We start from the raw sequence: 27637 nt of genomic DNA on the forward strand, positions 1-27637 counted from the left end.
TTTTTATATATACTGAATCTGATTTGGGACAGACAGTCCATTTTCTTCTGTAATTAATAATTTAATCTACTAAAATACTGAGTGATATCATCATGAGCCTTTGAAAAACAAGCCTGTGGTCAATGCAGAAGCCTTGCTGGTACACGGTGCAACCTGTAAACCAGTCCTGCAGTGTAAACCAATTGACAAGATATGTGCATATGTTTTCTGTCAGGGCATAAATGTTAGGTCTTGAACAACAGGGACAAACCAACTAGTTGTTATCTCTCATCCATTTTTCCAAAGGTATATTGAGACAATAAAAGACAATAGTTCATGACTCTAGAAATGCTACAGTACATATGCAACATGCAGTGCTGTACTTAGGGACCATCACATGCTGGTTTCACAGATGTCCTCTTTTCCTGACCGGTGTAAAGACAAGAAATCAATGTATGTTCCATTATATCCGATTATACTATTATCATGTTTTGTAAAAGGACTTAGTTATCTTTATGAAGAGAAAAAAATGGCAGTTGCTTTCTGTAATAGCAACTGTGATTTCTTTTCTTATAGTTTGGATTGAATTTTTCTCTTCATTCATATGTTCTTACTGGAATGCAGTGGGGTAAAATACCAGTGCTGAAATACCCCCTACAGTTTAGAATTACATCTTGGAGTGTTCATTTGTATCCCGTTGGACTTTTATAAACATTGTAGGCCTTAAACAATTACTCCATGATTTTGTGCAAACAGTGCGAACAGTGCATTATCCATTCACTTTTCAAAATGCTTGCAATGCATAAAGGGTATTTAAAAAAATACAGTCAATGTCAATGTAATACATTACTAAAAAAATTAAGCTTAATGTTATCATAAGCGCTTCAACACATTTACACACACACACACACACACACACACACACACACACACACACACACACACACACACATCACAATTGTGCTCTGTTCCTCTCACTGAGATTCACTGCTTCAAAAATAACATGTTTAGCATATTATTCATTAACTGCAATAAATTAAATAGTAACTAATAGGTATGGTATCTAGGCTAATACTACAATAATGTTCAATAACCCAGGTAATGAAACAGAAATGTATTAGTAGTACTATATTAACATTTTAGTCAATATTTTTAACTACTAATGAATACAGGGTAATTCTCAGTAACAATATTAAACTTATGGTTAGGTAGTTCATTATGATCTAAACAATAATTACAGTGTGTTATACATTTCCTTGAGTTTCATTATTGATCATGATCCCAGTATTCATTAGAAGTATACAGTAGTAATTTAGGTGTTAATATAATACTACTTATTTGTTCCTGTTATGAAATATTGAATAGCATTGTAATATATTACTGCATTTAAGTATAAATATAGGAATATAAGTTTAAGGTTTTGAGTTTAACCAGAACAACACAACATGTTTATTGAAATCAACAATATATGGCCAAATGTTTGTGGACACCTGACCATCACACCTATGTGTGCTTTCTGAACATCTCATTGAAGTTTAAGTTCCCCTTTGCTGTTATAACCTCCACTCTTCCGGGAAGGCTCTCTACTAGATTTTGGGGTGTGGCTGTGGGGATTTGTGCTCATTCAGCCACAAGAGCATTATTGAGGTCAAGCACTGATGTCAGATGAGGAGGTTTTGCATGCAGTTGGCATTCCAATTCATTCCGCGGTTTTCAGTAGGGTTGAGGCCACTCGAGTTCTTCCACTCCAACCTTGGCAAAGCATGTCTTCATGGACCTCAGTGTCATGCTGGAACATGTTTGGACTAGGTCTATTAGTTCCAGTGAAGGCTAATTGTAATGGTACAGCAAGACATTCTGTACAATTGTGTGCCCCCAACCTTGTGGCTACAATTGCAAAGACCCACATATAGTGTGGATGGTCAGGTACCCATGAAATTTTGGTCATATAGTGTATGTAACACGTCAGGTTTCCAAAAGTCTCCATATCTCTCCACCAGTCAATAAAGGACAGTAAGAATTTATAATGGACTGAAATGCAATGGACTGAAACAGCAACACACCAGCTTCCTCTAACATGCAAGGCAGACATTAAAGCTAAAGCAGGAGAATGTAGAATTTAGACAAAAACCAACAGGATCAGTTGTACATTTCACTGCACATTTACTCTTGGAAAAATACAGTTCTCATGAACATTTTTGTGAAGTGAGTGTTACTCCCAAACATGTAGTCTGTAGTGCGCTGACTTAAAAATCTTATTCTTACCAATGCTGAACAATGACTGCAAATGAAGCTGGGTTCATATAGAAAAACATTCCTGAAATTCTTTCCCTCAAGGCATAAGTAGGCACTTACTATGCAAATAAGATTAACAGTTCTATTGTTCTGGCCAGATGAGTAACTCTTGTAATTTCTGTTTAAATTTAAGTATGCCTGATTAACACTAAATCAAAGCAAACCTGATTAACAAAGGTTTAGTGTGTCTCTAAAACTGAATGAGGATGAGTTGGATTATATTATTACAAAAGCAAGTACATGGGCAGCATGGTGGAGTAGTGGGCAGCGTGGGTGAGCTCAGGTTATTGCCTGTATGGAGTTTTGAATGTTCTGCCCATGTCCCTGTGGGTTTCCCAGTTTCCTTTGACTGCCAAAAAACATGCCAGTAGGTGGATTGGCTATTCTAAATTTCCCCTAGGTGTGAATTAGTGTGTTATTCTGTGTGCATGGTGCCCTGTGATGGCCTAGAATCCCAACCTGGATGTCTTCCTCATGATGAGTGGTCTCAGGGTAGGCTGCGGATCCACCACAAGCCTAACCGCAAGCCTAATGAACAAGTTACTGAAGATGAAAGAGTGAATGAAGTACATCACACAAAATAATTTTACATAGTTACGATGATTACTGGTGTTGACATTATTTTAAATGTTTTAACGATTTACATAAAGTAATGAAATAGGCCAGTGTAAATCTCTCCTGAACAAACAAGAGTGTGAGAACACCCACAGCTGTATGTGGGTATGTAAATTGTATGTAAATTGTGAACTACTTTGTTTTTAATACATCCATTTATTGTCAATTGGAAGGTATTTTTCTCAGCTTACGTCTTATGAGGCCCACTCTTGTACATTCCCAAGCCAAAATATTACATAAAGCGTTTATTCATAGAGCATATTCTAAAACCAATAAATCAGATTATGCACACAGGATTAGCAAAAACAGATTGCTGCAGTTCATATACACATATGAAGAATAGCATTTCCAACACCTCTTTCTGCATAACTGAGAATTTGTTTGGGCATGGGGATGGAGAATTTGTTTGGGGATAGGGATTTGTTTTTGTCTGTGAGGCTGTAACATAGACAATGAAAAGTAAATCAGGTCAATAAGGAGGAATCTTGTTGATATTCTGAGCAGAACTGGTTACAAAGAGGAACAAACTGTTCAAATGAAATATCTAGCTGAATCTTTGCAAGACATGTAGCCCGAATGTTTTAGACAGTGCTGCAAAAAGAACTCTGTGACTGTAAGTGATTTATGTCGAGCAGCCTGGGAAAAACCCTTCATATACTATATACATATATAGTATATATCATTCTGAAAACTGCAGGCTGTCCTGCACTGAAATTGAAATGAAACCCCAAGTAAAGTTACAGCATCGTAAAGTCTGGTTATCAAAAAAATATACAAATATATATATAAAATATACAAACTATTAACAAGATTATGAAAACTATGTTACATAAACTATCTTTATAGCAGCCTTTATTTACAGAATACTGACTTACAAAACTCCTGCCAATCCAACAGTCATCCAACCATCCATTTTCTATACTGCTTATCCTAGTGGGTCACGGGAAACCTGGAGCCCATCCCAGGGGGCATCGGGCACAATGCAGGGTACACCCTGGACGGTGTGCCAATCCATTGCAGGATTCAATCGCATACACATTCACACACTATGGACACTTTGGACATGCCAATCATCATACCATAAATGTCTTTGGACTGGGGGAGGAAACCAGAGTACCCAGAGAAAACCCCTGCAGCAGGGGGAGAATATGCAAACTCTGCACACACAGGGCAGCGGTGGGAATCGAATCCCCAATCCTGGAGGTGTGAAGCGAATGTGCTAATCACTAAACTACCATGCGCCACTAAGCCACAGTTATTTTAAAAAACAGCCCTCCAATCACTTATGTTAAAAAGGCAAATATTTTTTAAGTAAAAACTAGAGATGCACCGATACTAAATTTTTCAGCCGATACTGATAACCAATTATTCAGAGTGATGTCGACCAATACTGATACCGATAGTTCTGCCTTTCATGCCTTCTTTTAAATTTATAATAATTAATTCCACAATTCTGAAAGAAATGCAGTAACTGGTCTCATAAACAGAAAACACATTACTCAAATTAACATTAACACATTAACTAAATTCTGAAGATTAAATTAAGATTTAACTTGTTGTATGTTATTAATTCATATTAACATTGACTGAATTCTAAAAAACCTGCTGTTAGTCTTCACATTCACTCACCACAAACAAAAGCATTTCTACTTCATCACTGACATCAAACTGGTAATATATAATCTAAACTTTTTTATATATTAACATTAACTGGATATGAAATACACTACTCAACAAAAAAAATTTTGTGCAATATATACCATTTTGTCAAGTCATCTTCATTTAAATCTTTCAACGGTGTACTGGCACTTTAATTCAGCGCGAGCAGCGCAGCAAAAAAATTAATTAGACTCGATGCCAAAACTCCCACGTGAAAATTGCCTTTATCAGCCGATACCGATTATTGGCCAATACATCAGTGCATCTCTAGTAAAAACAATTTACATTATAAACTGTTCATCTATATATTAACTCAGTTGGAATTATCTTAACCTGATTTAATATCTACCTGAGATGGCAGGCAAGCAAATGCTCCACATACCTCTACATGTGTAACCTAATCTGTATATAGAAAACATTACTACCAGTTTGGGAAATTGTCAGCATCATCTATATCAGTCTATCTCATCACCTGAGGTAAAAGCCATCTACTGCATTTAAAAACAACCTTCATCGCTGTCATTTCACTTGTCAGATTTCTGTTCATGCTAATTGGTGGGGAAATAATCACTGATTAATTCAGTCAGGTCTGTCTGTCTGCTGGATAAATTTAGTTTTTATATAAATTTGTTTGTCTTACTTACAACAACCATGTATACAGGAATATTACGATGCCTGTATGTATATAAACATCATATTCAGAATATGATGCCAGCTGAATATAGACCTTAAACGGAATTTCATGTGCATGTAAACATAGTCACAGACATATCAACAGCTAGTAACTGATTATAAACTGAACTGATTAGGCTTATATTCATTTTGGTGTGCCATGTAGCTAATCAACAACTTGCTCAACGCATGACATTCATGACATTGTGTGAGCAAAGCACATTTAGCTATCAATGTGTTAGACAACTTTAGATGTTCTGTTTTTACTGCTGTGTTTGTTAAAGTGACTCCTAAACAAACATGATCTTTACAGACAGAAAGCTAAGGCAATGTTAGAAAGTAACCTAAATAAAAACATTTCCATGTTATTTTAGGGAAATATGTTCCCTTTCAAAGGGAACTCCACGTTGCGTTAGTTGAACGCTGTGTGACCTGTATCTGAAACTTGTGTAACATCATGCCTATTTATAGGCCTGCTGTGATCAGGTGACATGGAAATTAAGCACATTGCGTGATATATAAACGACAACTGTGAACCGCGCATCAGCCTTATTATCTTCAGCGAGACTGCATGTCGGTCATTTGTGTAACGCTCGCAAAAAGACTCTCCATTTCCTCTCTATCTTTTCCGAAAAATCTCTTTTCTTTTCTGTCCATTTCAAAAAAAAGGGAGAAAAGTATGAGTGAAAGAATTCAGGAAGTGTGTTACGCCTGGCTCCCATTTCATTACGGGACACTTTCTGTTTGAAGTGTCTAGGGATGAAGCACGCCACGGCAGCCCTAGAGAGGTCTGACTGTGCACATTGTGAACTCCTTACATTAGGCAGCTCCGCTCACGACTCGCTCTCTTCTTGGAAGCTGAAGCAAGTTGGGTTTCAGAGCCTCGCGGATGTGGGCCGGCCGCTGCTGAGGTAGCTAGTTGTCTCAGGTCCGGGGGATCTCATATGGATCTGGAAGAGGAGCCAGAGACGAGCGCTGCTCTATCTCTTGCTCTGTCTTCCAGGTCCGGCAGTCCACTAGATTTTGGAGCTCGCGTCACGACTCCTCCTTCTGCTATGGAAAGCCAAAAAAAATAATAAAAAAATATACACGCACACAAAAATAAAAAATAATTCCTCTTTGATTCCGAGGAGCCAGAAGCATGTGCTAAAAACTGAGAGCAGCATATAAAGAGCTTCTTGAAGTGATTACTTAGGCTGGATGAGCTTTATTACTCCCCAGTGAAAATAAATCCCTCACACTGCAAAAAGCTCCCCTTTTTTCCAGAAGTGTATGACAAAATATCATGGTTGTGGGGGAAAACCATGCATAAGCCGTATTTATAACCCTGTGATATTGGATTATTTGGCCATCGTGGGGAATGAACGGCATGGCTATTTAGCTATGCTGAAGGTGGAGGAGGTGCTTGCGAGCTACCTCTCTCCATCGACGGCAGGTAATTTAGGGGGGCCGGATATGCCATCCAAGCTATGTAAGGCCACCGTGGCATTGGTGGGCAAGGCCTATGCAGTAGTGGATCTTGCTTGTTGGTCACTGCAGACAATGGTAGTGTTGCAGGCTTACCAAGCAGACCTGCTGAATGAGCTCAACATATGGCGGCATTCAGCCAGTTCCTTCCTTGTTCCTTCCTCCTTGTTGTGTTGAGTTCACCCAGACATCCATAAGTGGAACCCTGGGCCAGCACTAGTGTGAGGGAGGGACAGAAGGCGGCAGCTCGCCTCCTCCCACAGTCAGCCAGGGAAACTGGGCGGCCACAGTCGCGGCCTGCTACTACGCCTGATCTGAGAATGGCATAAAGGCCAAGCAGACAAAGGAGGAGCAGTCCCAAGGGGCTATAGAGGGACGGATCAGGAGACATGAGGCTGTTAGGGCAGTTAGCCCCCAGTACTACTGTAGGGCTTCCCCTAGCCACCCTAGCCAAGGCTGTCCCAAGTTTTCAGTGTATTCTGGTCAGCGAGCTGTCACAGGGCAACGGAAATCTGATGCTTTCCCTCCAATAGAATGTGGAAAAGTTAGCGTCACTAAAAGACCATCTGGCAGCATGGTAACTACTGCCAAATATGTCTCCATGGGTTCTGTCTACCGTAGAAAAGGGTTCCAGTTCAGAGCTCAACCCCCCCAGTTCAGAGGTGTGCTCACCAGTAGTCAGCACAGAGCAGAGCCCAATGTTAGCGCAGGAATTAAGATCCCTCTTGGACAAAGGGGCCATAGAGCATGTACCCCGTTCCCTGAGGGAGGAAGGCCATTATTTCCTGGTCCACAAAAAAAGATGGGAGTATGCGGCCAATTTTAGATCTGCGTCATCTGACCTGTACTCTTTGGACATACAGGTTCAAGATGCTGACGCCCAAAGTTACCGTTCCACAAATTCAGTTTGAGGGCTGGTTTGTGACGATAGATCTAAAAGGTGCATATTTCCACATAGAAATATTGCCCCGTCACAAAGTTCCTGAGGTTTGCGTTTGAAGGCAACACATACCAATATCGGGTTCTTCCCTTCAGGCTAGCTTTATCCCCTCGCACCTTCACAAAGTGCATGGATGTCATTCTGGCTCCATTGTGACTCCAGGGCATCCGTGTACTAAACTACCTGGATGACTGGTTAATTCTAGCATGATCCAGGGAACTGGTGGTTCAACATCGAGATGATGTTCTCCCCACATGAAGAGCTTGAGGCTCAGGTTGAACCTCAAAAAAGTATGCTTTCTCCAGTGCAGTGGACAACTTTTCTAGGGGTTATAAGGATTCTACTATGATGAGGGCGTTTCTATCCCCAACATGCGTAGGGTCAATACTATCAACATTGAACAAGATAAAGCTGGAGCTTGGCATCCCCTCCAGTCTCTACGAGAGACTGTTGGAGCTTATGGCAGCAGCAGCCAACGTCATACCATTGGGCCTATCGCACAGGAGACCGTTTCAATGGTGGCTGAAAAGTTGGGGGTTTCGTCCGAGGACGAAACCTCTGAGTGTAATCAGCGTCATGCGGTGTTGCCTACGTGCTCTGAGAATTTGGAAGTGTCCCCGATTCTAGCCTTGGGTCACACTCTAAGGGTGTCACCTTATTGCAAGATGGCAATGACAGACACCTCCCTCATGGGCTGGGGCACAGTCTTAGATGTTTGTCCAGCTCATGGTCTCTGGAGCTGCCCTCATCTGGAATGGTATATAAATTGCGTGGAAATGCAGGCCATATTTCTTGCACTGAAATTCTTTCTTCCTCAATTGAGAGGTCACCATGTGTTGACAACAGTGGTCTCAAATATTGACCACCAGGGAGGATTATGTTCGTGCCCCCTGTTCAGGCAGGCGCAACTAATTCTTCTCTGGGCAGAGGGAAGTGTTTGTCAGTGAGTGCAATGTACAGTCTAGGCAACTGGGGCAGACATCCTGTTGAGGCAGGGGCTGAGGCCCAGGGATTGGTGGCTCCATCCACATCCACAAACCTCCATATGGTATAGGTTTGGCCAAGCGGAAGTGGATGTGTTTGCCTCCGAGGAGACAACACACTGCCCACTGTGGTTCGCCCTCACTCCTCCCGCACAATTAGGGCTGGACGCCATGGTGCACGTGTGGCTGAGGTCACATTGATATGTTTTTCCCTGATCGCGCTGCTCCCACAAGTTCTAGCGAGAGTTTGCCAAGACTGTGTATGTCTGCTAGATCCAGATTTTTTTCTCGTGGTGTGAGGAACGTCAGCTAGATCCAGCGAACTGTGCAATACCTACAGTCCTAGAGTTCTTACAAGGACGTTTCTCAGTGGGGTTGGTTCTTCCTACAATCAGGGTCTACGTGGACACCATTTCGGTCAGCCACACACCTATTGATGGAGCCTCTTTGGGGCAATATACTCTAACTTCAAGGGTTATGTGTGCTGTCTGGTGGCTGAGGCACATCTACAGACCACGCATACCTTCCTGGGACCTTTCTGTGGTCCTGGAACGTCTGTCAGGTGCCGCATTTGAGCCCTTGGGCTCAGCCTCTGAGAGGCTTCTGACTCTAAAGTTAGTTCTTCTGCTGGCCCTGACATCTCTCAAGCAAGAAGGAGAGCTATAAGCTCTCTGCTGCCCCTTCCTGCCTTGACTTTACCCCTGGATTAGCCAAGGCCTTCCTGTATCTTAGGCCAGATTATATTCCTAAAGTGCCTACATCTGCTGCCCAGCCAGTAGTGTTGGAGGCTTTCTGCCCTTCACCCTTCATACCGGAACAAGAGAAATTGCACCGACTGTGTCCAGTAAGGGCTCTCTGTACTTATGTCCACCACTCTGGCCAGTGGCGTAAGTCAGAGCAGCTGCTGGTCGGCTTGGGCAGCGACAGTAGAGGTGACACTGTGCTGAAGCAGCGCATCTCTAATTGGATTGTGGAAGCAATCTCTATCGCTTATGAGGCTACGCCTCTGGGCATAAGGGCTTATTCCACTAGGGGGTCGCCTCCTCAAAGGCTTTGTCCAAAGGAGTATCCTTACAGGATGTGTGTGCTGTGGCGGGGTGGTCTACGCCGCACACATTCATTCGATTTTACAGCCTGGATATACATTCCAGAAAGGGCTCGAGTGTCTTGCAATGACCATCAGGCTCGGATCTTTTTGAACAGGTTGTACCCTCAGTATGATGGAGTGGGTATTCTTGTTCCCACAGCGTTCAGCTAACACAACGAGGAGTTCCCTTTTAAACGGGAACGTCTGGGTTACGCATGTTACCCTGTTCCCTGAGAAGGTAACGAGATGTTGCGTAGCTTTGTCATACTGGGGCATGCCTGTGAATTGCGTCTTCGATTCAGATAATAGAGGCTGACGGCACGGTTCACAGGTGCCATTTATATATCGCTCTTAATTGCCACGTCACCTGATAACGGCAGGCCTATAAATAGGCATGATGTTACACAAGCTTCAGATACCAGTCACGTACGAGGGCGTTTCCCACAGCGTTCAGCTAATGCAACGTCTCGTTCCCTTCTCAGGGAATAGGGTTACATGCGTAATCCAGACGTTTTCTTGTCAATGTATTTTGTTGGCATGAAAACTCAATTTGGTCAAAACCTGATTTTTCTTCATGTTTGGCTGCTTTTACAATTCAGCAACACGGGACAGGTTTTCCCAGGCTGCCACATATTTCTGTAAGTAATCAGGACCCAAACATGTTTCACAAACAAGTGTGAGCAAGTCTGCAATGCAGGTTATGTGGATTTCCAGCAAGCGTATACACACTGATATTTTTCAAAAGTCATTGAAATGATCAGTAATAAACCAGGAAATGGAGGAAACATTATTATTGATATTCAGAGCAAAAATCCCCAAACTCTCCTGCTTATTTTTGATTATCTATTGCCTTTATTTTTGTGTGACAATTTTATTTTTAGGCCCTGTTTCTCAGGGATCTCTGCATGTGAAAGATCATGCAGTATGTGTGGGAGCCTCCTCTGCACTTGACTGTTTAGTGTGCACACTGCCACACTGAGAAAACAGCCTTCAAGTAGTAAATGTTGTGTAATGTGAGCAGTACAGCGATTCTGGAATTTTAAATGTTGCCTAATGTCCACCAGACATACTGTAATAGAGGGTGTCAAATTATATTTTTATTGCTCTTCTGTGCTAATCCAAAATTTCAGGTACACAAATAAATGATTCACATACTACACTACACTGCTTTTCAGAAATATATTGCCTTCCAAAATAGATCAGAGAATATGTTGTCTTTCCATTCCAGTATGTAAGATAAGCTCAGAGGATTCATATGGGGTTTAAGGGAATTGATTTTGGCGTGGGTTTAGTTGCTAGGGCCAGGCAGAGTAAAGTTTTTTTTCTTTCATATGGAGAATCAGAGTGCTGTAGGTGTTGAGTGGTGATGTGATGAGATTAAGTGAGATGCTGCCGAGCTGCTTGCTGTTTTTAAAGTCTGCATTTAAATAAGATTAAAAGTCAGGGTAATTTACCCAATGCAAACCTAATGACCTGTCTCAAATGCAAACAAAGTAGTACAAAGTAGTAGTTTTCTTTTACTAGGTTTCAATAATATTCTATTATTAGTCTATTGGTGTTAAAAAGAGCAGCAGTATTTGTACAATAATAATTTTTAAAAATAATTGAAATGCATTGTTTTGAAACCACTGATAATGGCCACTTCTCCTTTTTCCTTTTTTCCTTATTGTGATACACACTCCAGAGTGTGTATCACAGTGGTCTAAAAAGCCACTTGACTGTGCAGTAAGTGACACATGCATTCATATGCATGCCTTTAACAAGAAAATATATATATACTGTGCAAAAGTTGATTAAGGATCTCATGTTTGTCCTAACGATCTTTAATTTCAGTAAACAATAATAAGTTTTGATATTTCTGTGCTGTGAGGAGCAGGTGTTGAGAGAGCTCTACCTGATGAGACAGGTAGAAGGCTGCGATGCCCAGCGGCCAGAAGCAGCACAGCATTGAAAACACACTGAGGCCCAGGTGGTCTCGCGGGGGCATCATTAGGAAGTTGTCCTCACTCTCTGAGTCACTTGAGTACTCACTCTGCAGAAAATACACAAAGACACAATGAATGCTAAACAGATTAGACATCTTATCAAGGACAGGTTATTCTACTTTATCTGAATTCTTTACTCTTTTGTCTTCTTTCCAAACCAAAGAAAACATCAGCCTACTGGATGATATGTGATGTCTCTAATATCTTCTATTTTGAACTCTAATGAGCTGACACATCACATTTAAAGGACACATGAACATCTTCTAATAACTGTTTAATCAGCTGTGCTATAGAAACATCTGTGTTATTCCCTAAAGTATATCATATTTAAATTTGCCATATTGCTCCTCCCAATCAATAGAATAACTGGCTGTTCAAATAACCATCGAATGTCACATTGGAAATAATAGCTCTAATTAAAGGGAAAGATAAATTTTTTAATAAAAGTATAATCCAGTTTTGAAGATGACTGTCATAATATCTTGAATGGTGGTTGTCACTGATCAAACATCACATTATTCCATAGTCGCACAAAAGAAGATACTCAGGAACAATTCTAAAGTTACACCTCTCTAATCATTTACACTTATTTATTTGGCAGACACTTTATCCTAAGCAACTCACACTCACACATTATGCAAGTGTGATTCAAGCAAACAGCTTATAATAGACATTAATGCTATTGAGGATTGCAAGTGATTCTGCAAGATCCAGCATGGTAGGGAGCTCATTCCATCACTGAGGAACCATGTATAAAAAGTGTTTTACATGGAATGAGACAATAAGCCATGCCATAAGCATAACTCTAGATGATGTTCATCCACAGATTGTGGAACCCTGGGTTGTTTCAGTGACTATATGTGGGTAGGTGCTGTTCCAGTGACAGCCCTGAAGGTGATCTTAATGCAAGCAGCTACTTGGAGCCAATACAGAGAGGTGAGGAGACGCATGACACAGAAGACCAGTCAGATGACTGCATTTTGAACCATCTATGAACCTTTGGCTGCTTCATAGTGTATGCGGGAAGGCCAGCGAAGATAACAAGAAGCTCTCTCTTTGAGAGGTTGAGTGAACCATGGTATTCTTTCATCAAGGCTGCAGTGTTGATGAAGCAGGCTGAAATTCTTGTTGAGTTCTTAGCATTGTCCAGTGGGAAAGACAGATAGAATGCAGTGTTATTTACATAACACTGTGTCACCATGTGTTGACAGCAGTGGTCTCATATATTGATCACCAGGGAGGATTATGTTCGCGCCCCCTGTTCAGGCAGGCGCAACTAATTCTTCTCTGGGCAGAGGGAAAATTTTTGTCATTGAGTACAATGTACAGTCTAGGCAACTGGGGCAGACATCCTGTTGAGGCAGGGGCTGAGGCCCAGGAATTGGTGGCTCCATCCACATCCACAAACCTCCACATGGTATAGGTTTGGCCAAGCGAAAGTGGATGTGTTCGCCTCCAAGGAGACAACACACTGCCCACTGTGGTTCGCCCTCACTCCTCCCGCACAATTAGGGCTGGACGCCATGGTGCACGTGTGGCCGAGATCACGTTGATATGTTTTTACCCAATCGCGCTGCTCCCACAAGTTCTAGCGAGAGTGTGCCAAGACTGTCTACGTCTGCTACATCCAGATTTTTTTCTCGTGGTGTGAGGAACGTCAGCTAGATCCAGCGAACTGTGCAGTCCTAGAGTTCTTACAAGGATGTTTCTCAGTGGGGTTGGTTCCTCCTACAATCAGGGTCTACGTGGCCACCATTTCAGCCAGCCACACCCCTATTGATTGAGCCTCTGTGGGGCAATATACTCTAACTTCAAGGGTTATGTGTGCTGTCAGGTGACTGAGGCACATCTGCAGACCACGCATACCTTCCTGGGACCTTTCTGTGGTCCTGGAAGGTCTGTCAGGGGCCGCATTTGAGCCCTTGGAGGCTTCTGACTCTAAAGTTAGCTCTTCCGCTGGCCCTGACATCTCTCAAGCAAGAAGGAGAGCTATAAGCTCTCTGTTGCCCCTTCCTGCCTTGACTTTACCCCTGGATTAGCCAAGGCCTTCCTGTATCTTAGGCCAGATTATATTGGGAAAGACAGATAGAATGCAGTGTTCTTTACATAGCTGTAGAAGAGTAAGTTGTGTTACTGGATGATTGGACGTAGAGAGGTTGTATACTATGGGAAGATTAGGGGGCCAAGCACTGATCCCTGGGAAATACGAACTATTATTTTATAAGACTTGGCTATCTCCCCCAACAAAGCACCCTGTAGATCTGCCCAGAGAGGAAGGCCTTAAGCTTTATTTGTGCCATCCCTATAAGAGAGTTTGTATATGTGATTTATCTCTGAACTCCAGATGGCTGACATTACTTTCACCTTAATGTTTACATATCTAGGCTGAAACAGCTTGCACCACATGCTTTACTTGCCACCAATTTGTAACAAGATGGCCTTTTGCATATGTCCACAAACAGGGACAAAGTGGACAATGATTCTCTCTCTCTCTCTCTCTCTCTCTCTCTCTATCTATCTATCTCTCTCTCTCTCTCTCTCTCCCTCTCGATTATACAACACTGTTCAGTTCTGAGCCATACTGTATGTGCCATGGCAACGTAATCTTTGGAATATTATGGAAACATGCTGCAGAGGAAGAGACAATGAAGACCAGTAGCAGTGTGGGGGATTTTACGCCAACCTCCACATAAACACAGCAAAATGTATCAGTAAGAAAGAAATCAAAAGCAAGCAGTAATGTTTACATACATAACTGAATTCCTATTTTGTTTCTTTTTAACAGATGTGTGTAAAAGATTTGTTACATTAGATATATTTTAAAAAGCATTGTGTGGCATCTGCATAAACAGTATCATCACCCATCATGAATATCGTGACTTCAGAATGACTAGTACATTTATTCATTTACATTCATTCATTTAGCAGACGAGTTTATCCAAAGTGACTTACAAATGAGAAAACAACTGTAACAACTGAAAGGAGGATCTGAGCAAACGTGCAGAAGAGGAGATCTGAAATACTGTATACAAGGGGGTGAGACCATGCAAGTTTTTAAAAACAAACAATAGAATCTTGAAATCGATTCTGTATTTCACCGGTAACCAGTGGCGTGAGGCTAAGATGGGTGTTATGCGTTCTCTCTTTTTGGTCCCAGTCAAAAAGCGAGCTGCAGCGTTCTGTACAAGTTGCAAGCACAAGAGTGAGGGCTGGCTAATTCCAGCATACAGGACATTGCAGTAATCAAGCCTTGATGAAGTAAAAGCATGAATAACAGTCTCAAGATCGTTAAATGTCAGAAAAGATTTTAACTTGCGAAGTCCCCTAAGCTGGAAAAAAACTAGCTCTGACATCAGAATTTATTTGTTTGTCACACTTTAAATCCGAATCGAAGATCACCCCCAAATTATTGACATGGGTAAGGATGTTGTCTTGTAGAAGGCTCAGACTACTTTCTATCAAATGTGAAGTACCAAACAGGATTGCGTCAGTCGTTTTCTCATTTAGCTGGAGGAAAGTCTAAAAGAGGAATCAATTACACAGCGGTAAAGCTGTGTCTTGTCCGCATAACATTTAAACACATTTATTTATGTAAATATAAGTAAGTTAGAATGGAATCCAAGTATACTTAATGGAGGTAATTAAAAACACTATAAATTATATTATATTCTGAGATGCTACTGCACATATTATTAGCAAACTGCCAAAGTCTTACTCTGGGCAGTGTGTCATGGAGAGGAATGACGTTGCCATAACTCTAGATTCACAAGTGAAGCTGCATACCATGAATGCTAATTGCTTTATGAACTGGATGCCAAAATGAACTTCAAATTTATATTTTTATAAAACAAAATCTTTTCACAATCTTTTCAGAGTGGTGATCAGGAGCACTTGGTCCATGAAAATGGTGAGCAGTATATTACATAAATCATTCAATAAAATAATGTAGTATTTCTATTGGACAGTATAGTATTTAAATTTTTTTCATCATGAGAATCATTAATCTAGCATTGAGGGCATACATCAAGGATGAATATTTCCGTTGTCCATTCAACATGAAAACAAGGTTAAGTGTTTTCTAAGTGTTAAGTGTTAAGTGTAGTATTCATACGTATTCACAAGACATTAAAGGCTCAATATCAGAATGTATAAATATTATATATTTATATATTTAATATATTAATATTTTCACCTGATAAACCTGCAGGCATCGCATTTAATTTATTTGAATATAGTTTATTTGTCTCCACATAAGGATGCATATTCCATACATATAACAGTGCTCTGAAATCATATACACACATTTTATGTGTTTATGTAACTGATTGTTGTCTATATATGTAATCAGTTTATGTCACAATATATTACATTAATATAAAAATACCAAACAGTCCTTCATCTATAATAACATCTATTTAAATATTGGAAAAACATTCTGCATTGGGGTAGAGCAGTAGTAAGGAAAACACAATCCTCCACCAGTAGGTTCCTAATTATAGGGTCCCAGCTACTATCCATCCATTTTCTGTACCGCTTATCCTACACAGGGTCGCAGGGAGCCCGGAACCTATCCCAGGAAACTTGGAGCATGAGGCAGGGGACACCCCACTCATACACCCAATGGTCCTAGCTACCAGTGGTAGTGAATTAAAGGTAGGCCAGGTCAATTAATAAATTACATAAGCCAATAGAATAAGCCATTAGAATGCAATGACAACAATATGACATCAACAGTACCCTTTAAACTCATACCAATCAATTATATAAGTATTTTAAAACAATTTTATCTAATTGTCAGTGGAAGTCATGTAGCCAATGTTCAGTAAAAAACCTTTTTGACATATTCTTTTGAAATTAATACAATTTTACTTCAGGCACTACAAAATAATTCTTGTTCTATGTTTTTACTCTGCTTTCACATATTATGAGAACGATTACATTTTAATAAGTTAATTATAGCAAAAATTAACATCTATTCTGCTACATTTTCAACTTGTATGTTAGCCTTCACTATACAAATGTTACATAGTGCATAAATGTCCCCTTAACACATACGAAATTATACATCAGACATTGTTTATAACATCATTCTGAAGCACAATTAAAGTCCTTTCTTCTACTTATGGTAATTTTGCACCTGACTACAAAACTTTTGAGAGCAGTGGATAAAACCCTGCATGTGAGTCATAAATGTCAGTGTGAATTCCAGTAGGTTATGTGTGTGATGCTCTTTTGAGCACCAACTCAAGGTTTTTTAGAGGTTATTTGATGACAGCGGATAGATCACAGCCAGGGAAACCACAGAAACATCTGCATGCCTCCTTCCTCTCCAAGTAATATTATTGCCACACAGAGATCTGCAGAACGTGCAGCAGTCTCAGAACAGGTGGCCTAGACAGGTTGGAAACAGCAGGAAACTGGCTGTCCAGACTGCCTCTACACTCAGATCCCTCCCCTCTCTTACACACACACACACACACACACACACACACACACACACACACACACACACACACACACACACACACACACACACATACACACACACACACACAGAGCCAGGCATGTGGATAGATTTCAAGAAACCTGCTCCCAGTGAAACAAGACTGGAGGGTAAGAAAGAAATGGTGACAAATTACAAGTTACTACAGTGCAAAAAAAAAAATGCTGAAAAAAATAAAGGTGTTTGCAAAAGCTTAGTAATCAACTGCAAACATCTCATACATTTCCCAGTATTGTCAATACTTGTTTTGAATCTATTGAAATCCCAGTCTGTCTTCACCCTGAAACTGCTCCACTTTTTCTGTTTATATTTGTGTCTACTGTATATGTGTACATTTATGTTTATTACTTGTATTGGTTTTCACTCACTTTAAGGTCCTTTACAAATAAAAGTTACATGATATGTTATGTGCTGTATATAAATAAACAATCATTAAGTTTAAAGATTACAACAATGACAATGTCAAAATCCTACCTCCAGCTCTTCAAACTCATCGTCATCATCCACATCGTACGACAGTGTATGAATCTTGGTATCCTCCATAGATAAATCCAGGAATTTCTTGTCAGTGAACATGAGCCCATCTTTAGTAACCGTAGCAGCAGAGTTAGCAGGAGCCATGTCCTCAATGAACGTAGTCTCACAGCAGTCGCTTCCCTCCCCCCACACTTTCAGAACTCCTTCAGGGTACAGGATGAGGTTGGGCTTATAAAAAGGGTCCAGAGCCTGGGGCAAGGCACTGGGGTTGAGCAGTTGCGGATGGTGCCCATTTCTGTCCTGATCTGCATGCTCGGGAGAATAACTGACCACCACCTGGCTCTGATACTGTGGGGCTGAGTACACTGACACCCGTCCTTCCTTGGTCTCCACCATTACGCTTCGGGTGTTGATCTGACCGTTGCATTTGCAGCACTCAGGCCCCAGGTCACCACCACCTGCTCTTGATAATTTTCTCTGAGCAGGAGGAGCTTTCTCCTCTTCTGCTCTGGGGGCAGTTCTGAGCCCTGATTCCATTCTGGCCTAGTGAGCGCTGATGATGAGGATGGTCCCTGTCCAGGCACTAGTTTGCTTCATGAGTGATCCATGAAAGGAAACATGAGGTGGAAGCATTGCCCTGTTCTCTCCTATATAGAACCACAGTAAACAGGGTCATTAATGTTTCAGTATTATAACATTTCTTTTATCATTCATGATCCACTCAGTTGCTAAGGAATTTTTTCCCGTGTAGTTACCAAGTTACATAATATCAGGAGTCTTATTTTATCACAAGGCTGCCACCAGCCCTGGGGCCTCATTTGTAAAATGTTAGTACTATCAGATTTCCTCTTAAATTCCCATTTGTTTTTATGTTAAAAAGTGACATACATTTTCTGCATCGCTTATCACACAGAGTCATGGGGAGCATGGAGCCTATCCCAGGGAACTTGGTGCACAAGGCGAGGGACACCATGAAGGGATACCCTGTCAACTCATCGCAGGGCACAATCGCACAGACACTCACATACTGCAGACAATTTAGCGATACCAATCAGCCTACAATGCATATCTTTGGACTGGGGAGGAAACTGGAGTACCCAGAGGAAACCCCTGAAGCAAGGGGAGAACATGCAAGCTGTTCGCACACAGGGCGGAGACAGGAACCGAACCCCCATATAAATAATGGTATATCTTTATAAATGAGGCTCCAGGATCAACACTTACTTCCTTAGTATAAACTATCTATTGGCTTAACATAAAGTACCTATTGTCTTAGTTATAATGGAGATTTTTTTAAGAATTTAAGATGTTGTGCTTGGAGTCTGTCTATAACTGAATAATCAGGACTGCACATGATCAATATGTTCATATTACTATGTGACTATATAAATATGATAGTGATTAATAATAGCATTTGGTTAGGATATATTAATATATATTAGTATTTGGTTAGTATATATAATAAGGTTAGTATTTTATTTCACATCAGTGTGCAAGTTAGGAAATCTTGTCTTGTAATGCCACTCACATTAATGAAATTTATTTAAATGATTCATTACAAAAACACTGAAATGCAAAAATAGATCCTGATGTGTGGTTGACTATATAATCTATTTTCAAAATAATATGACGGTACTTAAAACAATTTATCTGGATTGAAGTGATTCAAAAAACAGTGGTCCAACCCTTCAGTCATGCTAATTCTGCTGTACAAACTGTCATACATCCTTGAGTCATCGATTCTTCTCTCTGTGCCTCAAAATAATCTAAATCTGTATGGCCCTGTTACAAAGGATGCACACAAACTTTTCAAGTTCAGCAAGAAAACGCTTTCTCTAGGTTAAGAGATGTTTTGGGTTCATAAAAAGCAAAATACAGTGCATATATTCTGTATAAATAGTCAAGATAAGTATATTATAAAGAAGCCACTACTGAGATTGCCCAGTGGTAAGAGCTGTAGTGATTTTACTTTTGAGTCCCATGAAGAAAGATTAAATATAAACGTTGTAAAAGCTGTGGTCCTCTCTTTTCATGTGTGGTGCTAACAGAACAGAAACTGGCTTTTGCTCCTTTTTCAGGTCCCTCTGACTGTAGCTATTGCTCAAGGTATAGAGACAAGATATGGAGGCTGGATCTCAGAACGTTGTATGTATAAACATTCCACCATTCTGCTCTATCAAGAGTTATACAGGGGGACTATATTTATTTAGAATTGCCAAATGATAATAATACAGTGCCTTGTGAAAGTATTGACCCCTTGGTATTTTTCCTGTTCCCTTTCTAAGGGAACTCAACGTTGCGTGAGCTTCATGCTGTAGTAAGCAACCGGTATCTGAAGTCTGTGTAAAATCATGCCTATTTATAGTCCTGCAGTGGACAGGTGATGTGGCATAACTTGCGTCATGTGACTATAAAACGGCCCCTGTAAACCATGTCATCAGCTCTTTTTGTCTTCAGTGCAGCTGTATGTCGGTTGTCTGAGTGAACATGCCTAAAGCTCTTCACTGCTCTCTATTTTCAAAAGAATATATTTATATTTCTTTTCTCATTTGTCGCTATGCTGTGCATACAGAATGAGCTTTAGAGAGTTCAGAAAGTGTGCTACTCCCTGATCTTATGTTATTACAGAGGAGGAGGCACACATTTTTTGTGTGAAGGGTATGGGAGTGCAGCATGCTTCTGAATCTCTTGCCTAAAAAAAAAAGAGCAAAGCGAGATGGGTTTCGGAACCTGGGGGTCTCAGATCCTGGGGGTCCCGTATGGATCTGGCAGTGGAATCGGAGATGAGCTCTGCTCTATCTCATGCTCATTCCTTCAGATCCAGCTCTCCTCTGCTGGGTTTTGGAGCTTGTGAACTGACTTCTCCTTCCAGTATGGAGAGTCAACCCAGCCAGAGGGGGAAGTCAGTGCATCATTTTTATGAGAGTGGAGCATATATATAAACGGCAATGAAGCAGCTCTGCTCTCGGTTCTCTCACATCTCAGCTGAAAGGCAATGGGCTCCGGTGTAGAGAGTCAACCCACCGGTGGAGCCAGAGGGGGAACCAGCGAGAAGGAGAGCATTCCCTTACACCACAGAAACCTCCCCCCACAGGAAGCCGGGGGACTGGGTGGTCACAGACACAGCCTACATTAGCCCAGGATGTAGATCTCTCTAGGACAAAGGGGCCATAGAACATGTACCTCTTTCTCTGAGGAAGGAAGGTTTATAGCCGTTATTTCCTGGTCCACAGAAAAAACACATGTAAGGCAATCTTATCAACATTGAGCAAGATAAGGTTATGACTGGTCATCTCCTCCAGTCTCTATGGAGACTGTTGGGGCTTATGGCAGCAGCAGTCAATGTCATACCGTTGGGCCCATTGCACATGAGTGGTGGCTGGAAGACAGAGGTTTCACCCAAGGACAAAACCCCTAAGATTTTGTTGGCTCAGTGTCATGTGGTGATGCCTACATGATCTGAGAACTTAGTGGTGTCCCCGGTTTCTAGCCTTGGGTCACACTCTAGGGGCATCTCTTATCGCAAGACAGTAATGTCAGATGCCTACCTCATGGTCTCTGGAGCAGCCCTCATCTAGTGTGGCATACAAATTGCCTAGAATTGTGGACCTTACTCCTAGCACTGAAATTCTTCTTCTCAGTTGAGAGGTCACCATGTTTTAGACAATACAGCTGTGGCTTCATATCAACCACCAGGGAGGATTATGTTTGTGCACCTTCTTCAGGCAGGCTCCACTAATTCTTCTCTGGTGCAGGGGAAGTTGTGTCAGTAAGTGCAATGTGTATTTCGGGCAACCGGAATGTGGGGCAGACATCCTGTTGAGGCAGGGGCTGAGGCCTGGCAATTGCAGGCTCTATCCACAAGTGGGTGAGTCCATATTGCGGCGGTTCCGCCAAGCGGAAGTGGATGTGCTCGCCTCTGAGGAGATAACACGCTGCCCGCTCCGGTTTGCCCTCACTCCTCCTATGCCAAAAAGGGTCAGGGCTGGACACCATGGTACACACATGGCTGAGGTCACATCTGTATGCCTTTCCCCTAATCACTCTGCTCCCACATGCTCTAGCGAGAGTTCACCAAAATTGTGCTACATCTGCTGCTAGTAGCACCAAATTAGCCTACTTGAGTTTGGTTCTTGGAGATAATATCTCTGCTGGACGACACTCCCCGGGAGATTGTCTTTCCCAGGGATCTATTGGCTCAAGCCAGAGGATTGATTCATCACCCTCAGCCAGAACTTTAGAAACTGTGAGTCTGGCCCCTGAGAGGCACCAGCTCATAGATTCCGGCCTCTCAACCAAGGAACGTCAGTGAGACCCAGTAAACTGTGCAATGGCTACAGCCCTACGTTTCTTGGCAAGGTTGGCTCCTTCTACAATTAAGGTCTACGTGGCAACCATTACGGTCAGCCACACCCCTATTAATGGAGCCTCTGTGACAGGCCGTACCCTCAGTATGACAGAGTGGTATACTCGTTCCCACAGCATTCCCACAGCTTGCAACGTTGAGTTCCATTTGAAAGGGAACGTCTGGTTTATGCATGTAACCCTGTTTCCTGAGAATGGAACAAGACATTGAATAGCTGTGTCATACTGGGTATGCCTGTATATTGCGTCTGCACTTCAAACAAAGAGAAGCTGATGACATGCTTTACAGATGCCATTTATAGTCACACAATGTGCGATATGCCACGTCACCTGACCACAGCGAGCCTATATATAGGCGTGATTCATTTTACAGACTTCAGATACTGGTCGCGCACGAGGGCGCTTCCCACAGTGTGAAGCTCACGCAATGTCTCGTTCCCTTCTCAGGGTACAGGGTTACATGCGTAACCCAGATATTTTGTTGCATTACAACCTGGAATTAAAATGGATTTTCATTTGGATTTTATGTAATGGGCCTAACAAAATAGTCTGAATTGTTGAAGTGGGATGAAAAAAATGCATTGTTTTAAAAAAAATAAATAAAAACTGAAAAGTTGTGAGTGCATATGTATTTACCCCCTTTGCTATGATACTCCTGAATAAGAGCTGGTCCAATTAACTTCAGAAGTCACATAATTAGTTAATTAAGGTCCACCTGTGTGCAATCAAAGTGTCACATGATCTGTCACATGATGTCAGTATGAACACATCTGTTCTGAAAGGCCCCTGAGTCTGCAACACCACTAAGCCAGCAACATGAAGACCAAGGAGCTCTCTGGGTCAGAGACAAAGTTGTGGAGAAGTATAGCTCAGGGTTGGGTTATAAAAAAAAATCCCAAACTTTGAACATCCCACAGAGCACCAATAAATCCATTATAACAAAATGGAAAGAATATGGTACTACTACAAACCTGACAAGAGAAAGCTGTCCACCAAAACTCAACAGACTGGACAAGTAGGGCTTTAATCAGAGATTCAACAAAGACGGCAAAGATAACACTGAAGGAGCTGCAAAAATCCACAGCAGAGATGGGAGTATCTGTTACTAGGACCACTTTAAACCATACACTCCACAGAGCAGGGCTTTTTGGAACAGTGGCCAGAAAAAAGCCATTAAAGAAAAAAAATAAGAACGCACATTTGGAGTACAACAAAGAGCATGTGGCAGACTCTCCAAGCACATGGAATAAGGTTCTCTGGTCAGATGAAACTGAATTTTTTGGCCATCATGGGAAACACTATGTGTGGTGCAAACACCCTGAGTAAAGCATGGTGGTGGCAGCATCATGCTTTTCATCGGCAGGAACTGGAAAACTTGTCAGGACAGAAGGAAACATGGATGGCACTATATACAGGGCAATTCTTGAAGAAAACCTGTTTCAGTCTCCTAGAGATTTGAGACTGAGATGGATGTTCACCTTCCAGCAGGACAATGACACTAAACATACTGCTAAAGCTAGACTGGAGTGGTTTAATGGGAAACATTTAAATGTATTGGAAAGGCCTAGTCAAAGCCCAGAGTTCAATCCAATTGAGAATCTGTGGCATAACTTGAAGATTGCTGTACTGCAATGCAACACATTTAACTTGAAGGAGCTGGAGCAGTTTTGCATTGTAGAACGGGCTAAAATCCCTATGGCTAGATGTGCTAAGCTAATACAGACATTCCCCAAGAGACTTGGGTAAATCAAATGCTACAGCCCCCTCTCCCCAAAAAATCTATTTTAAGTCCAGGTTGTAATGCAAAAACAAAGGGAAAACACCAAGGGGGTAAATACTTTCACAAAGCACTATAGTATTTGGACTCATTCACTGTGTAGACCACAATATTTGATTCCTTTGGTATAAAGTACAGCTTCATACACGGGTTTACATAAATGAATATGTTCACAAGTGCCCAAATATAAGCTGTAATTACAATTTTAAACCAAAACCAAAGGATCCAGCAATTATTAAAAGCCCATGAACATAGACCTTGTAAAAGTATGAGCGCTTATTTTAGTTTAATTGTAAATATTATACTTGCAGTACTTAAGCTAATAACTGGCTTATGTCATATGTAGCGGCGTCTGCTCTCTATCAGCTTTGAAAGTACTCCAGAGTTTCTGGACTGCTGAACTTATTCACGGTAATGCAACAAACCTATTCTTCTGTTGCTTGAAATGGCTGTTGGCTGTGTGTTCAAATATCACACACTCATCAAATATTATCTCATAGTAGCACTACCTCTTGTTCAGTTTATTCTCTGACCCCAAGAGACATTAGTGTGCTTTCCTATAATCTGATATCTGGAATATCATCAAAAATAATAAAAATTTTGATACGTGACCTATTTATGTTGACAATGATAAACATTATTCTTTAAACAACATTTATCTGATGCCGTAGTGCCTACTTAACCTTTTAAATTTCAAGTACCCATGGGTGAGTCCAGAATCACAGTGTTTATTTACGTAATTGCAATCCTTTTTCTGTTTAGTAACACTATACAGTATACTTTTAGAATAAAAGGTTCTGTAGCACCGCTAGAATCAACGGGGCAAAAAAGCACACAGTCTACTACTGCGTAGATATGGTCCAAGCCTTAAAAGAACTGCTTTAAAACGTGTGTGCAATGCTTAATAACTGAATAATCTGCTGCTATGATTTGCCTGTTCACTGTTTTTAAAAAATAAAAATAAAAACTTTGTCAGTTGTATCCTACTGGCATCTCTATTATGCTTTCTCTTTTTCATATTTGTGTGTTTTGTGTTATAAATAAAAATATATAATATAATTTTTAAAAACACAATAAAAGGTTCTGTCTAGCACCCTAAATTATTTGTTTTGTTTATCCTCTAAAAGGTTATGTGTAATACAATAAAATGGTCCAAATAAATCCTTGATGGAAAGAAACACATCACAACAACCCTTTAGGGAGGTTTTCTTTTAATGAGTTGTTGAATAATATGATTTACAACGAATAGTTAAATAGCTGTAGCTGACTACAAAGGGTTAATACAAATACAAATAGCAGCAATGCTTTTGAATAGGAAAGTTTTTTGTGACAACGGTACATCACTTTGAATGTATATAAATAGTCTAGCAGGTAGATTCGCAGTTGAGCCAAAGGATTAATTAAAAATAAAAATAAAAAGAATGTATGCAAACAGCAGACAGTGATTTTATTTCTAGTGTTTTGGGGGTAAGTATTTGTGGTCAGACTCTCAAGCGATTTGGGGCCGCGGTGAGAGCTGTCCATGGTACTGCACTCTAACCTTCCAGGAAGAAAAGACAGAAAAAAACTCAAATAAGATTATTAATAGGTAGCTTCACAGACAGACCTGCCAGGCGTCTGGAAAACATTCAGTTATGCGTAAAATTGCCACCGCTATGAATTAAAACCAAAATTTCAACAGAGAAAAAATACAAAACGCAATCGTCTTTAACCTTTGGAAACACGTAAATCAAATCGACCTGGCATCACGAGGCTGTTATGCATCGGCGGCATCTTGGTGCAATCATTCATTTGCTGTACAAGTTCGTGATCTGACTGGTAAAGCATGCAGCGCTTACCTTCCGAGCCGAGCGCGTGCCATTCGACGTTCAAAACACTGTGCCTTATGTCCGTCTTAGTGTATGTGCAATTGTCGAGAAGGTTAAACAAAAAACATCCATACAACGTGTAAAATTTGTGAAATGATCAGGAAAATCAGCCAGATGGAGTAGACGCGCCTTTCGTGTGGAAGCGGTGTAGAGGATGCTGCATGTTGTTTATTTATTTAATTTCCCTGCAATGCAAACACGTTTCATCCAAGGTGTCGTGGCTGTGTGTGTGTGTGTGTGTGTGTGTCCTGAACGTGCGTACTGCCCCTACACATGTAGCTATATAAGTGCGCTCGCGCTCCTCTTGGTCCTAAAGAGCAGTCTGCTCTGGGACATCCTAAACACACTGCGCAGCCAATTTAAACCGAATTAGGCCTGTTCCCATTTCATCTGTGCATATAATTTTCTCCTACGGATCACAAAAAATTCAACAAAGGTATAAAGTATGATGTGTGACAAAACTCAATGTTTGATTATAATTGGCTAATCCGATCTATTAGACTATCAAATTTCTCCCCAAACTTTGTTCGGTTTGGTGTCGCTTAAGTTGATGTAATATTGCCACCTAGTGAACTTTCCTAGGTAGACAGAGCTTAGACCTAAAGGAGAGTATATTTCCCACACAATTAATTCACCACCTTGTCTAAGCATTCTTTCCTTTTGCAAAACAGATACCCAAACACACGATGCATTTCGGAAATCCTCAAGGCGCTAACTATGAACACACAAAAGGGACATTTTTCTAGCATTTTTAGTGATTTTTGTTTATCTGGGACACATTTTCACGACACAGTAGTGCAGTGGGTAGCATTTCCGCCTCACAGCTCCTGAGTCCTGGGTTTGATCCTGAGCTCTGGTTACTGTCTGCTTGGAGTTTGTGTGCATGTTCTCCCTGTGCTCCTCCCTGTGTGGGTTTCCTCTGGGTTCTCCAGTTTCCTTGTCCAAAAACATGCAAGAAGGTGGTACGGATGGGTGATATCTTATTGTTTGTGATATACTATATATTAGTCTTCCCACGATATTAACGATAAAGCCTAGTTGATAATGTATTTCTGTGTGTGATGGTCTGCGACCCATTCGCAGCTCGTGTGCAGAGCGAAAACAAGTACGGCGGAAGGCGGACGTGAAGCTGAGGAGGAGTTTATCGCTAAACAAAGAGCTACCTTTACAACCTGGAACTGGTTTGGTTACAGAAAATCAGTTTTACTTTTAGATCAAGGTTTGTGTTTCTGAGGCTCTCAAGACTGCATGCAGCTGTCACTTGTAGCCAAAAACAGTGGTGCATGGTACTATACATCATCACTGATATCATTATTGCAAAAAATACCAAAAAATATCATGATATAGTTTTAAGTCCATATCACCCATCCCTAGTAGGTGGTGGATTGGCTACACTAAGTTGCCCCAGACTCCAGATCTACCATGACACTGATGCTGACCTAAGTAACATACTATAATTAATTTCTTACAGCTATAACAACAATAACGAGGTTTAAAAATCTTCAGTATTTTTTCTAAATTCATAACCAGTCTTTTTTAAATTTCAGAAAAGTTTGTGAACAGCTGGCATAAGAATTTCTTCAAAATAATGCAGGTTTTCTAGTAGCTACTTTTTTTCCACCAAGTAGTGGTGTTCAGAAACAAGCTGAACCGAGAGTAGTGGAGTGAGCGGAGTGTTAGTATTTTGATTATTGCTATTTTACATTTCATTAAATTTGTTGACTGTTTCTTATTAAGAGTGGTTTACAAATGGAAAGGCAAAATGTATTTGTTATGGCACACGCTACAGTTACAGGTACAATGTATGTAAAATTTTATTTTGTGCAATAGAGTAGCTGCACAATAAAAAGAAAATGCCACAGTTGCTTTTGATCAGTTTGACAAAGTACAACCCCAATTACGAAAAAGTTGAGACAGTATGTAAAATGCAAAAAAGAGAGACTCATCTACAAAATTTAATTCACC

General features: G+C 40.9%; 1 protein-coding gene across 1 annotated transcript in view; it reads right to left on the bottom strand.

Moving 5' to 3' along the window:
* Positions 1-25981, bottom strand: part of LOC108262873 (synapse differentiation-inducing gene protein 1) — a 30432-nt gene extending 4451 nt beyond the window's left edge. The window contains exons 1-3 of the mRNA XM_017463228.3: positions 25643-25981; positions 17660-18309; positions 11592-11729 (exon numbers count right to left, since the gene is read on the bottom strand). Coding sequence (XP_017318717.1) covers positions 11592-11729; positions 17660-18199 — 678 coding nt within the window. The 5' untranslated portion in view covers positions 18200-18309; positions 25643-25981. The remainder of the gene's footprint in view (positions 1-11591; positions 11730-17659; positions 18310-25642) is intronic.
* Between the last annotated feature and the right edge of the window lie 1656 nt (positions 25982-27637).

This window comes from Ictalurus punctatus, chromosome 3, assembly GCF_001660625.3.
Source record: "Ictalurus punctatus breed USDA103 chromosome 3, Coco_2.0, whole genome shotgun sequence".
Classification (NCBI taxonomy): domain Eukaryota; kingdom Metazoa; phylum Chordata; class Actinopteri; order Siluriformes; family Ictaluridae; genus Ictalurus; species Ictalurus punctatus.